Raw genomic sequence first — 14,996 nt, 5'->3', positions numbered from 1 at the left:
AATGACAAAGGGATTTTCTATGCTTGTTACCTCATTTTTATTCTCTAGTGAAACTGGACGTGATGGAATGACACAATATAATTCCTTTAGACTGAGATTTACTAAATTAAGTAAAATTGTATTGCCAATTTCATTTTGTTTGATTTTACTTAATACAATAAGTATTAGAGGTGCCAATAATTATGGCACCTATGGTTTTCAGAAAAAATTAGATTACTTAATAAAAAAACATTGAAGCATGAGAGTAAATTTATTGAAATAAAAGTATATAGTTTTCCCATATGTTTGAACATAACATATAGATTATTATCTGTGTCATTTATTATATGCAGCCTTTTTTTCATTTTTATTAAGGGTGCCAATAATTCTGGAGCCCCCCACCCCGCTGATATATATCTGGGTTTCCCCCAGAAAAATTGTTAGGCCTGGCACGGGCCGGCGGCCAAGTGTCTTTTTTGATGGGGGCCCGGCACGGGCCAGCGACAGGCTGATGGCAGCATTAAGGTTGGGCCCTATAGTTTCTGTGATAACAGAATCACAGACGGAATCGCGGAATTGAGAATTTAAAAAAGCTATAACACAGATTCCATAGGGCCCTACATTAAGTCAGTGCTAAAAGCTGACTGAAGATTTGAAAATATAACTACGTAATGTGAATGTTATAAATAAGTCATTTATTCAACACACATTTTAAAAAATCAACAACTATTTACAGCATAGCATAGTCTTACAAAGAATCTGACAACAATGTACAGACTTGGAATGATGTGTTTTCAACAACAACAAAATAAATTAAATTAAAATAAATAATATCAAAGTTTTTGCACTCTAAGAAAAAACTTCTAGTTCTAGAAAAAACAATCAAGTCCTGATTGGCTACTGAATCTTACAACAAGCCTTGGAATGCTGGGCACATTTAAATAGGGATGGGAATCGCGAACCGGTTCCAAGTTGTCCTATTCATTGGAATCGTATGGCTCCGAGCTTATCGAATCCGCTTATCGAAGCCAGCATGTTTTTACGACAGCTGCGCATTGCAGAACAATGACGTAACGCCTTGGGGGAGGCACGCACGCAGGCGGCCTCTCTCAGGTATTTGTTTTTGACGGCGGCTGTCACAACAAATTTGATCCGGGTTGCCAGCCTTGATACATTCTGTTGCGATAAAGATTCTAGGGCGACTCAGCAATTTCTTTGGATTAACGGGTTATTCCTGAAATGCAATCGTATTACGAAATGGCTACACATGTCATGTAACGTGCAAGTAGTTGGCTATCTCCCTGGACACGAAGTAAATGTTTTTACCAATAAATAATAATAATAAATGCGATTTTATCCATGGAAATAGCTATACAAAAAGGTGAAATAAATGTCGTGTTTGCGATTGCCGTCGTAGATGTCAGAAGGAAATGTCACTGACAAAAAAAAAAGTTTGCTGTCTTTGTAGTGGTTTGGGCTGAAAACGAGCTGTAAGAGCGGGATATGCACAACACTGCTTACTTATTGGCTACTAAATCATACAACAATGTACAGCCTTGGAATGCTGGGCACACTTCAACAACAACAAAATATCTACGTATCTGTGTTACTGACTGTTTGGCTAGCTAGCTAAGTTAGCTAAATGACCACGTTGTCGTGCACATCAATGTCACCAAGCTAACGTTATTAATAAACAAGTGAAGTCGTTATGTAGATTGCGATTAATACATCGTGTAATGTTACAATGTATCGAACGTTACATTCATGCTACTAGTTTAACGTTACCTACACACTGCTTACGTTAATATAAAAAGAATGTACTTACCGACGAGATGAAGTGATAACACAGTTTGTAAAGAGGTTAGTTAGCCTACTAAAGAAATGGTGCCTTGCTAGGTACCGTTAGCTTGTGATAGTTGGAAGCGTCAAGTGTTGAACGTCACTCTATGCACAATGAGGGTAAAGAACAGACCTGCTGTTTTCCTATAGTGCGTTCACGTTTTAACCAACAGATGTCGCTGGTGAGCTTTCCAACCAAGCCGCCCCACTGTAACTGTAGTTTAAAAAACATTAAAAATAAGTTAAAAAATAAAATAGAATAAAATAATCCCCGATGCTTAGGCCCGGCGGGGGGTCAATTTAGGCAATACACTGGCGGAAACCCTGTAGGCCTATATATATATATATATATAGATAGATAGACAGTGCCATGAAAATGTATTTGCCCCTCTCTGATGAAATAATCATTCAGAAAATGTGTTTTGTGTTTACTCAGGCTGCCTTTGTCTAATACTACATTTGATTACAGATCTGAAACCATTCAGTCTGACAAATGTGTAATGATAGAGGAAATCAGGAAGAGGGCAAGTACAGAGGCGTCACTTCTCCGCCCATTTCACCACCGCCCAAAATGTTCCTCCCTATGTGGAGGTATACTCCACTAAGCCTTCTGGCGTGCGTGGTTTTTGGTGGTTCTGCCAGCACAAGCGAAGACGGAGGAAAGGACAAAGCAAAAACAGGATATTTTACAAATCGACGTTACTATCTCTGTTACACAAAACGATACCGTTACTAAGTGCATGCCATTTTGTTTTATTAACATTTTGATAAACCTACGTGAATGTGTTCCTCGGCAGTTGCATTTGCGGTGTTGGCCGCCGTCTTCTGCAGTGTTCCCGTTTCAGTACAAGCCGGCCCGCGTTTGAATAACAGACCAATAATCGGTAAGGGTATTCTTTTTATATGTTTTGCACAGCCTAAGACTTACTTCTTTGAATACTGAATACGTGCACCATTATTTTTTTATTCTAATCTTAACTTGGATTTAAATAAAAGTTGGTGTTTTTGTGTGTGCATGTGCCCAAATTACTTTAATTGCATCCTTAGAACGAATCCGTATAATAAATGGCATTGAATTCGCGGCGCTGTCTACCCCACTCGTTTCTTATATAAACTGTTATTTTCAGCTGCATGCAATTTTTAAATGAACGTTATATAATGAACCGCGAATATCTACGAGCTGATGGATGCATAAGCACTAACAGGGCATGCTTTGAAAGCATTTTGTATGTGTTACAGTTAAATGCGTCAGTATTTCTCTTTTCACTGCTTATTAGGGTATGCTACACCGATCAGAGAGCATGTTGCAATATGGTCACTGATATTTTCTTTCAGGTTATAATTCGCCTGGAATGGTATTATAGAAAATTCTGGAATATAGAACATTCTGGAATGTCCTTGAAGACTATGTCTATCGTTGTTTAACGTTTTTTTTTTTCATATGAATAAAAAATTATATATGATGCAATATTTCCCTTCAGAGATACTATTTATATTTGAAATTAGGAAATAAGTGCATTTGTTGTGGTTATATTAACATGGCACAGAACCCAGTTGTAAGAGGTTAATATTTCTGATTGGTATAACTGGAGTGCATTGATGATTTCAAACAACTAAGGTGTTTGTTGTTGTTCCTGTTGTTGTGGTTGTTTTATTTGTCTATAATCAGTGGATAACCAACGGCAGGGTAGTCGGAGGGATTGCACATGAAATATTATTTACTGTATGTAGAATTCTTCACTGATATTCATGCCAGTCAAATTAAACAGTGCACATATTACATACACTGCACTGTTTAGAGAAATAAATACATAGACTTTCCATTCCATGTATGTCTCAGGCTGTATTTTTAATGAAGCGTAGGTCACAGAAAATGTATTTGCTCATTAAATTGGTTGTGGTTCAGAAAGGGTGGGAAATACCCCTCATCTATCCCCCAGTCCCAAATCACCTTCTCATCACTCCCCCTCTGTTTGGAGTTGTGCTTCAGTGTAAGTGCCACTTTGGTAAGGGGCACTCAGAAGCGAGGGCAGGCCTCAAGGCCATAGGGAGCACAGTGTTTGTGTGGGACACGCTTCTGGTCTGCTCTGACAAATAGAAATTTACAGATATTAATTAATAATAAATCATCACCACTTAAAAGGATATCACCTAGCAGTACAGAGACAGCACATCCAGACGAATCTCTGATGGATCCACCTCTGAGACAGCACATCCAGACGAATCTCTGATGGATCCACCTCTGAGACAGCACATCCAGACGAATCTCTGATGGATCCACCTCTGAGACAGCACATCCAGACGATTCTCTGATGGATCCACCTCTGAGACAGCACATCCAGACGAATCTCTGATGGATCCACCTCTGAGACAGAACATCCAGACGAATCTCTGATGGATCCACCTCTGAGACAGCACATCCAGACGTACACTTCCAGTGTACACTGCTCCCGACACATCTTCTGTCACATGAACTGAATCTGACTTCAGCAAGACTGAACAAACGTTCCAGGCCTAGCTCAGGAAGTTTAGTCTGAACGGTTTCTTTGCAGTTCTGCTGGATTTGAGTTGAGATCGAGCTGTAACAATAACTCTTAACATTGTTACGTTGGCTAGCAAGCCAGGCAGCTAGCCTCTGTTGTTCTATAGCTAACCCTGTTTAGCTGACCAGTGCGGGCGTCACGGTTTGCTTCCCTTTTCTAATTCACTCTTACCAACATTCATGTGATATGGGCTTATCTTGGCTTGCTGTAGTAGTTAACATTATTTCATGAAATGCATGATCTTGTTTATGGGAATGAGTTCCTGCTTTTGATTCAATTTAAGAAAATATATCTGCACGATAGCTACCACATGCAACTTGCTCTATCGATGTCACTCTTTTGTTCCAAACACCTGCAGAGACAGTCACACACATTGCAAGTAATGAGGTTTACCATTATTATTACTCATATAAACATTTAAATACGCAATAATAAATAAACAGCAATGTAGATTGTAGTTACTCCCCTTTCCTTTGTTTAAAAATACTTTTTTTTAAAATCTGGTGGATGTTTTTATGTCGTTTGAGCACGAGAGTCGAGTCAACTGAATAGAATTCCATGCCTTCAAACTTTGAGTTATTATTATTGTTTCATGACAGATTGAAGTATAAATAATTATAATTCATAATTGAATAAAGAGGGATAGAGCTTGCTCTCTTTGAAGATTACCTGAACTGTTATATACTTTGTTACACACAAATGACTTCATGTAAACATTTCCTAGTTGTTTTATAATCAGTGTCGATTTCAGTCATTTGACGGACATCAGTGAGTTAATAACACGCCATACGGTGGGTGAGAGGCAGTACAAAAGGTGGCAATGCTCAGTTCTACTTCTGCAGAAATGTATTGTTATAGCACGGCTAATCCTTTGATTGGGTTGTCTCTTGGCAGGGATTTTGGCCCAGGAGATTATTTCGGGAGACCGCCATGCACGGGGATCCTCGTATATTCCCGCCTCATATGTGAAATACCTGGAGTCGGCTGGGGCGAGAGTGGTGCCAGTCAGGTGGGACTAAATCATTCTGAACTATACTATAGAACTTCTACTGCTCCAGTTAGTTTAGTAACTCAGCTGTAACCTGCGTAACCCATTTTATTTGCTTTGATGAGGGATCTATTTCATTTCTGTTAGCTTTCCATTACCAGGCTGTCTAGTGGAGGATGGGAGTTTTTTTTCTTCTCATTTCAGGGTTTTTCCTCCTCATTGGAAGTTTTTTAACCTCATGTACTCAATATTTGGGGGTTCAGGCCAGAATTTTGTCTGGTTTTTGCTGTTTCTTGCCCTTTTTCTGCTACTCTGTAAAGTATCTTTGTGGGAGTGTGGAAGTGTCCTGTAAAAAGCACTATACTAATGATTTGATTTGAAAACAGGGTAGCATCTGCTAACAGGCGAACTTCTTCCTCTTGTTGTTTGTCAGAATAAACCGCACAAATGAGGAATATGTCACGCTCTTCCACTCCATAAATGGGTAAGATTTTTTTTTTGATGCATGCTTGCAAATACAAATTTTGCATGAATCCCATCTTGGTAAAATATTTTTTTGGGACGTGCAATGTTCTTGGTCGGCTTTCCAGGCTGCTGCTTCCAGGTGGAGATGTCGATCTGCAAAAATCACAGTACAGCAGAGTGTCAAAGATATTTTATGACCTGGCAATAAAGGTAATCTCATATTTTTTTTGTCTTCTGAAGTTTATATAATAGTGGTCAGAATTCAGAATGACACGTAACTAAAATCCGAAAAAAAAATAAAAAAACATACCAAACTAATGCTGCACTGTGGGTTTCATATCTGTATGAAATTCATGTTATGTGTTACATGAACTGTGAATACACTTTAATTTGAACACCTGTGTCTGCCTGTACAGTTGAGGCCAAAAGTTTACATACACCTTGGCTAAAAACATTCAGACTAAATTTTTCATAGCTCCACTCATTTCATGTTACCATACATTTCCTGTGTTAAGTCAATTAGGTTATCTACTTTATTTCCATAAAGAGGCCATTTCAAAATAATAGCTAAGAGACAGATTTATTTCAGCTTTTATGGCTTTTATGTACTATATCAGATTTTAAGTGGGTAAAAAGTTTACATACATTTTGTTAGTATTTGGTGGCATTGCCTTTTATTTGCTTAACTTGAATCAAACGCTTGGGGTAGCCTTCCACAAGCTTCTCACAATACTTTGCCAGAATTTTTGCCCATTCCTCCTGACAGAACTGGTGTAACTCAGTCAGATTTGTGGACCTCCTTGCTCGGACATGCTTTTTCAGTTCAGTCCACAAATTTTTTGTGGGATTCAGGTCAGGGCTTTGTGATGGCCACACTTTGTTGTCTTTCAGCCATTTTGCTACAATTTGGAGGATCATTGTCCTGCTGGAAGACCCAGTTGTGACCAAGTTTTAACTTTCTAGCTGATGTCTTGAGGTGTTGCTTCAGTATTTCTAGATAAGCCTCCTTCCTCATGATGCCTTCTATTTTCTGAAGTGCACCAGTCCCTTTTCCAGCAAAACACCCCCACAACATGATGCTGCCACCCCCATGCTTCACAGTTGGAATGGTGTTTTTTGGATTAAAAGCCTCACCCTTTTTCCTCCATACATAGCGCTGATCATTATGGCCAAACACTTTTTTGTTTCATCTGACCAGAGAACACTCCTTCAAAAGGCTAGGTCTTCGATCTGGTGATAACCTGCAAACTTCATTCTAGTTTTTTTATGCTGGTCTTGGAGAAGGGGCTTCTTCCTTCCATGACAGCCTTTCAGACCATGGCAATGTAGAATTCACTTAATGGTGGATGTAGATGGCGTCTGATGCCTCCAACTCCTTCACCAGTTCCTTTGTTGTTGTCTTGGGGTTCAGCTGAACCTTTTGGACCAAAGTTCGTTCAACCCTGGGAGTTAATTTGTGCCTCCTTCCTGAACGATGCAGTGTCTGTGTGGTCCCATGATTTTTATATTTGCATTTTGTTTGTTTGGAAATTGTACCTAAGTAGGAACCAGACTTGTGTAAGTCCACAATTTTTCTCTGAGGTCTTAGCTAAGTTGCTTGGATTTTCCCATGGTATTAAGGGCAAAAAGGCAGTGGCTCTAAAGGTCGGCCCTTAAATACAGCCACAGGTGCCAGTTTACTCCCAATTAACTCCTAATTATGACAATGAGCCAATCAGAAGCTTCTAAAAAGTCATTACATCAATTTCTGGAATCTTCCAGACTGTTTAAAGAGACATTCAACTTGGTGTATGTAAACTTTTGACCCACTGGATTTCTGATATTGTGAAAATAAATCTGCCTCCATTTTCTTAATCCTCATTTCCTTGATTCCTCCATCCTTCTGTCCTCTGTTGGGTGGAGCTAAGGAGCAATGAAAGGTTGCAAGGAAGTAAAAATAAGCTATTGTCAGTCTCAGGGATGTAAGGTTATAAGCCTATGGCCATGCTGGTTTCTCCGCACTGATTTTGCCATAGTTCCATCCATTACATTACATTACAGGCATTTAGCAGACATTCTTATCCAGAGCGACTTACACAACTTCTTATATAGCATTTACATTGCATCCATTTATACAGCTGGATATATACTGAAGCAATGCAGGTTAAGCACCTCGTTCAAGGGTATAACTACAGTGTCCTACCTGGGAATCGAACCTATGATCTTTAGGTTGCTATGGTCACTGGTCCCCCTTGTGCCCGTTGCCTGTCCATTCCACAGGCCAATGACATGTCCGATTACTTCCCCATCTGGGGAACGTGCCAGGGATTCCAGCAACTGACTGTTCTCACCAGCGGCAAAAACCTACTGACCCTTACGGACACCAAGGCTGTGGCCCTTCCCTTAACATTCACCCCAGGTCAGTTGTCTTTTCATTTCCACTCCTGTTTGGCACTGATTGTCTGACTGTACAGGGAGGAGAAATGACCAAGGAACCTGTCGTGACTGTGAAATTCTGCAAAGTATGTCACAGGTGAAAAAAATACTGGGAAATTCTGTTAGGTCAGTACCTGCCTGTCAAATTCAAATGTTGTTGAATTACACATAATTAAAGCTCATTTGACAATAATTTGTGGCTTGTTTGGTTGTAGTGGTATTTTTGTGCTAAAGGACGGGGTTCCCTGTATAAAAGAAAAGCATGGGTACAAAGCACGTTTGAATTCCTTCTTAGAAAAATACCGAAAAGGCCCTTCATGAATAAATGCATCAATACATGAATTTCTGAAACAAAGAATTAAATATGTATTTTTGTTTAAACAAGTAGATACTCTTTATGGTTTTTCAAGTCAATATTTACAGCACTAAACTGACAGCATTGCTGCTGCTTTGAAACATTGTTCCAATCACAGATGCAGAGAGCAGGTGTTGTATAAATATATTTTGTAAGTTGTAAGTCTTTTGAATCATTGATAATAAGAAAGAGAATGTATAATAATGAGCTTGAATGGCATATTATACTTCTGGGTTCATACCCTGTTCAATTGACTAGTTAGTCAGTAACTCTTAGGTTCTACTGTTTAAATTCATCCTAAGTGTGTGTCCTCAACCTACAGTCAAAATGGTGCAGGGGTTGTAGAGTTGAGAAATGTGAGTCAGCACAGGAATGTCCACACAGGGATGTGATGTCAGTGTGGTTAGACCCATTGATCTTCAGCACAGGTTAATTGCATGCTTTGTTCTGTAAGACCTGCAGTCCCAGTATTTGAAATAGTGCCCATTCCTGTCTGTCTGCATGACTTACTCAACTTCTTCACAAACATTTATTTTTTAACTGTCAGCAACAAATCATGATAAGGTACTAACACGTCACAATTATGAACTTTAGGCTTTCCGTATTCTCTCTGCATAACAACCAAATATATTAAAATTATGAGTTTATATGACATATTTCAGTATGATTTGAAGGACAAAGTGAGAGATGGCACTTTTGTGTCCGTATTGTCTGTTGTGGCTCGACCTGAAGGCTGTTCTGTGATTGGTCTCTGCAGCTGCGCAGAACAGCCGTTTGCTCAAGAGTTTCCCAAAGGACCTGCTGCAGTCCCTGTCTGTGGAGAACATAACCTCCAACTTCCACAGCTGGAGTCTCACACTGCAGGTAGCCCGTTTGTTTGTTTGCTGTGAAGGTTATGAGCATCAGAGAATACTCGTACATCCGTTACCTGTGAAGGTTATGAGCATCAGAGAATACTCGTACATCCCTTACCTGTGACAGTGACAGTGCACAGATCATTTTGGTGAACTGTGGTGAAAACAGCAAGGCAGGCCAAATGTTCCACCAGCTACAACCCCTCAAATATCTGCTGTGTGTTCCCAACAAGGACAGATTTCAGATTTCCCAGGCAGGTATCTGAGCATCACACCACCTTAATTTCCAGACTTATCCTGAGTGTAAGTGTGAAATAGAGACCGTGAGAAAGTTGACAGTTTCAACGGGTCCAACTTTGGGACAGCTATTGGTGGACAGCAGTGTACTGTAAAGATGCCTGAGAAACAGCATGGACAGGAAGACACAGAATGAGATGCAGGAGGCAAGAGGAAGGGGGAACTAGCAGAGTTTTGTGTTGTGTTGTGTTCCCACTTCTGTCTCAGGCTGTGTGGAGATGTGCAGAGTATAGCCTGATTTATATTTAATCTCATGACCCTTTCGACGATTCTCGCATGACTAAAATGACGTATTTTCATTGGAAAAAAGTGTCGCACAACACTTGTTTTTAGTGTCGTGGGCCTCTGTAATTTTATGTCGCAGAACTTCATACGTCGTCGCACAGTGTTGATTGAACTGGCAAATGGAACACCGAAATTCATTGTCATGGCTACGTCATTATTTTCAGTTAATCTGAGTAAGCATCATTTGTTGAAGGGGAATTTCACGTTATAACACTTCTGGGGTCATTTTCACACCTACCTGGGCTTTTATGTGCACCCCAGACAGTTTTTAGGTTGCTTGCTTCAATATTTAGATATTTAGATATATAGACTTTTGTTTTTGTTGCACAACTCTTGTCGAAAGATGAAGTATAAATCAGGCTTTACAGACATTAAAACAGTAAAACAAATATTAAGTGTGATAAAACTTTAAATTTTAAATCATTTAGTGTAAAAAGAATTAGAAATTAATAAGTGCAACCAAAAAAAAAAAAAATTACATTAAAATTAAAACAGAAGTAAAAAACAATTGCCCTCAGACTTGAAAAGCTCTGAGATCTTTTGAACTGTTGACATGGCAGTAGTGAGTTGAGGGTTGAAGTGCCCTGTATTTTATTAGAAGTGTACAGGACATAAGGGACAGTTTTTTCAAGGTCGGTTCTCACTGGCCGTACTTGTAGGGTAAGCCTATTCTGAGAACAAGTACCAAGACTGTTAGTATACCTGTTTAAACGGGATGAGATATGTAATTTGTTGCAGTGTGCTCCAAGCAGTTCAATCTCTTAAAATGAAATAGCTGTTAAACTGTTGTTTAACTGCTGTTCATAACCTGACTTTGATCTCTGGCAGAATTTCTCTCGGAATATGAGGTTAAGAAGGTTCTACAAGGTTCTCTCCATCAACACAGACGGTAAAAAGGAGTTCATTTCGACCATGGAAGGTAGGCGGCCTGTCTCTGGAATGTGACTATGAGTCACGTGGGGCATCTTCTCTCGAGCCATCACAAGATCCGCTTGGCAGTCGTGTAGATCTGATTAATAAAAGACACGTGAGCTCAGCCTCAGTCCTGTGCAGTGTTCATTTTGACAACAATTTTTTTTTCAGTTTTAGTCTTAGTCTGCTCTCTAAATTGCCCTTTAGTTTAAAACACATTTTAGTCATTTGAATACTGTTAGTTTTAGTCTAGTAGTTTTAGTCAGCAAAAACAAAACCCAACGAAATGTAGTTTTAGTCACAGAATCAAATTTCTTCCAAGAATCTTACAGCTTAATGTCTGGAGGGTACTTAGTTTGTTCACCTCCGTGGGGTCCAGGTGGGTCCAGGTTACCAGTTTACAGAAACCCCTGATTTAGATGATGTGAAATCTGTGCTGGCTAACCTAGATAATGCTCTTCTGTGACAGCCTACCGCTACCCGTTCTACGCGGTCCAGTGGCATCCGGAGAAGGCCCCCTTTGAGTGGATAGAGAAGTCCGGGATGGTGCACACTGCCTCCGCCGTCAAGGCCTCCTTCCACTCAGCCATCTTCTTTGTGTCTGAGGGTGAGCCTTCATATGTACAAAGAGCAGTGTCAGATGCACAGAGAGCAGTGTCACATGCACAGAGAGCAGTGTCACATGCACAGAGAGCAGTGTCATATGCACAGAGAGCAGTCTCAGATGCACAGAGAGCAGTGTCAGGTGCACAGAGAGCAGTGTCATATGCGCAGAGAGCAGTGTCACATGCACAGAGAGCAGTGTCATATGCACAGAGAGCAGTGTCATATGTACAGAGAGCGTTTCATATGCACAGAGAGCAGTGTCATGTGCACAGAGAGCAGTGTCAGGTGCACAGAGAGCAGTGTCATATGCACAGAGAGCGTTTCATATGTACAGAGAGCAGGGTCATACGCGCAGAGAACAGTGTCAGATGCACAGAGAACAGTGTCAGATGCACAGAGAGCAGTGTCAGATGCACAGAGAACAGTGTCAGATGCACAGAGAACAGTGTCAGATGCACAGAGAGCAGTGTCATGTGCACAGAGAGCAGTGTCATATGCACAGAGAGCAGTCTCATATGCACAGAGAGCAGTGTCATATGTACAGAGAGCTGTGTCATATGCACAGAGATCAGTGTCATATGCACAGATAGCAGTGCCATGCACAGAGAGCAGTGTCAGGTGCACAGAGCAGTGTCATATGCACAGAGCGCAGTGTCAGATGCACAGAGAGCAGTGTCATGTGCATGGATAGAAATGTCATAGACAGTAATGTGCAGTAACATCATCTGCACAGAGTAACGTGCGCTAATGTCATCTGCACAGAGTAATGTGCAGTAATGTCATCTGCACAGAGTAATGTGTGGTAATGTCATATGCACAGAGTACATTATAGGCATTATAGAGTAATGTGCAGTAATGTAATATGCACAGAATAGGATTTAGGATTTTATTAGGATCCCCGTTAGCTGATGGAGAACATCAGCTACTCTTCCTGGGGCCCACACAAAACAAAAAAAAAGACAACAGATAAGACGACAGGGGCGACATAGCTCAGGAGGTAAGACCGATTGTCTGGCAGTCGGAGGGTTGCCGGTTCAAACCCCGCCCTGGGCGTGTCGAAGTGTCCTTGAGCAAGACATCTAACCCCTAACTGCTCTGGCAATGAGAGGCATCAATTGTAAAGCGTTTGGATAAAAGCGCTATATAAATGCAGTCCATTCACAAGACACAAGACAAAACAACCACATTAAATAAAAATCAGAAAAGTATAACTAACAATATTCTTTCTCGCAAAACAATGTGCTATATTGTCATCCACATAATGCTACATACATATGTATACCTTTTCTCATGTCTGTGCATAAGATGTTGCTGTCTGATGAAGGTCAAGCTTAAAAGGATCATTTTCTTTCTGGATTTTTTCGTACTAAAGTTTTTCTGAATGGTGAAGGAACATTGTACACAGTTGCACTTGCAAAGCAGTTTTATGCCTTCGACATTGTGCCTCCAGAGTTTGTGTTTGTCTATCACTATTATTCTGCAAACATACACTAAAAATGAAAGGGCATAAAAAAGTGCAGAAAGTGAACTATCCCCTTTATTTATTTATTTTTTGTTGTCCTCAAATGAATTGCATTGTCTTCAGTAAAAATGCTTCCTACTGAATAGAACTTTTTTTCTTTCTAGCCATGAAAAGTCAGCATTCCTTCTCCAGCCCCATTGAAGAAGAAAAAGCCCTTATTTACAACTATTCTCCTGTTTTCAAGGGCATTGGAAGTGTGTTCATGCAGAATTATTACTTTGATTAAATCAGAAAAGCATTAAATGTGAAACTTTCACCAGAGATTCACAGAAGTCACAGAATAGTGATCATATTTGTGTAGAGCGTTGAGTGGTTTACATCTGTGTTTAAAATGAGGGAAATAATCAGTGAATAATTGACTTCAGTGATTTCATTGATACTTCATGTGTAGTTATAAAAGTTATATTTTTATTTAGTATTGCATCTATTTTTAAACAACTTTTACAAGATCTTGTGTGATGCTGTCAATCTTGTGTGATATTTCATATAATTTCTGTTCTGTCTTCTGTGCATGAATTCTACTTCTTTGTTTTTGCTGATGATCATTAGACCTTGAGGGTAGATATTGTTTGAAGTGTTCATAATGACACCTCTGAGCTGTATGATTTCAGGTATTCATGTCAGATGGAATTTAAAGGTTTTTTTTCCATAAACATGTGATATAGAATGTGGGACACAGGCTTTTAGATCACAGGCTTTTCACTTCAAAGTAAAAAAGTCCAGCATAAATACTTCTTTCTAATAATTTGTGTGTTTGTGCATAGTTGTGTTTCATGTCTTTCTCAGTAGCTGAAAGATCGCAACTGGTGTTGTGCTTTTTCCCTAAATGAATCACGAGTAGCTGTGGTAGTGTGTACAACACACTGCTGTCCTCAGAAATTAAGGAACATTTGTAAAAACAATTCAAAAAGAACTTGGGATTTGGTTCCACTGTTAATCCACTGTGGGTCTTTGGACTGTAGCTCAGGAGTCTTTTAACTGATTTCTCCCACTGCCCAGTGATATACAGCTGTGTTCAGCTGCCCTCTCCTCAGCTCGTTGGGTAGGCTTAGTCAGGCACACACTGCTCAGCTCGTTGGGTAGGCTTAACAGGCATGCACTCCTCCTCAGCTCGTTGGGTAGGCTTAACAGGCATGCACTCCTCAGCTCGTTGGGTAGGCTTAGACAGGCATGCACTCCTCAGCTCGTTGGGTAGGCTTAGTCAGGCACGCACTCCTCCTCAGCTCGTTGGGTAGGCTTAGTCAGGCACGCACTCCTCCTCAGCTCGTTGGGTAGGCTTAGACAGGCACGCACTCCTCCTCAGCTCGTTGGGTAGGCTTAACAGGCATGCACTCCTCAGCTCGTTGGGTAGGCTTAGACAGGCATGCACTCCTCAGCTCGTTGGGTAGGCTTAGTCAGGCACGCACTCCTCCTCAGCTCGTTGGGTAGGCTTAGTCAGGCACGCACTCCTCCTCAGCTCGTTGGGTAGGCTTAGACAGGCACGCACTCCTCCTCAGCTCGTTGGGTAGGCTTAGACAGGCACACACTCCTCAGCTCGTTGGGTAGACTTAGACAGGCACACACTCCACCTCAGCTCGTTGGGTAGGCTTAGACAGGCACACACTCCACCTCAGCTCGTTGGGTAGGCTTAGACAGGCACGCACTCCTCCTCAGCTCGTTGGGTAGGCTTAGACAGGCACGCACTCCTCCTCAGCTCGTTGGGTAGACTTAGACAGGCATGCACTCCTCAGCTCGTTGGGTAGGCTTAGGCACGCACTCCTCCTCAGCTCGTTGGGTAGGCTTAGTCAGGCACGCACTCCTCCTCAGCTCGTTGGGTAGGCTTAGACAGGCACGCACTCCTCCTCAGCTCGTTGGGTAGGCTTAGACAGGCACGCACTCCTGCTCAGCTCGTTGGGTAGACTTAGTCAGGCACACACTCCTCGTCAGCTCGTTGGGT

The 14,996-nt window shown here is 40.9% G+C and overlaps 1 protein-coding gene across 1 annotated transcript; it reads left to right on the top strand.

Moving 5' to 3' along the window:
• Positions 1 to 2,368: 2,368 nt before the first annotated feature.
• zgc:171566 lies at positions 2,369 to 13,997 on the top strand. Its single transcript, XM_064305453.1, has 9 exons — positions 2,369 to 2,702; positions 5,256 to 5,370; positions 5,783 to 5,833; positions 5,940 to 6,024; positions 8,074 to 8,212; positions 9,342 to 9,448; positions 10,849 to 10,939; positions 11,402 to 11,539; positions 13,165 to 13,997. The coding sequence occupies exons 1-9, from the start codon at positions 2,600 to 2,602 to the stop codon at positions 13,284 to 13,286; spliced, it is 951 nt and encodes a 316-aa protein (XP_064161523.1). The 5' UTR covers positions 2,369 to 2,599; the 3' UTR covers positions 13,287 to 13,997.
• The last annotated feature ends 999 nt before the right edge of the window (positions 13,998 to 14,996 follow it).

The sequence above is a fragment of the Anguilla rostrata genome, chromosome 13, assembly GCF_018555375.3.
Source record: "Anguilla rostrata isolate EN2019 chromosome 13, ASM1855537v3, whole genome shotgun sequence".
NCBI lineage: Eukaryota > Metazoa > Chordata > Actinopteri > Anguilliformes > Anguillidae > Anguilla > Anguilla rostrata.
Note: the sequence above shows the minus strand (reverse complement) of the source record. Positions and strands in the feature narration are given on the sequence as shown.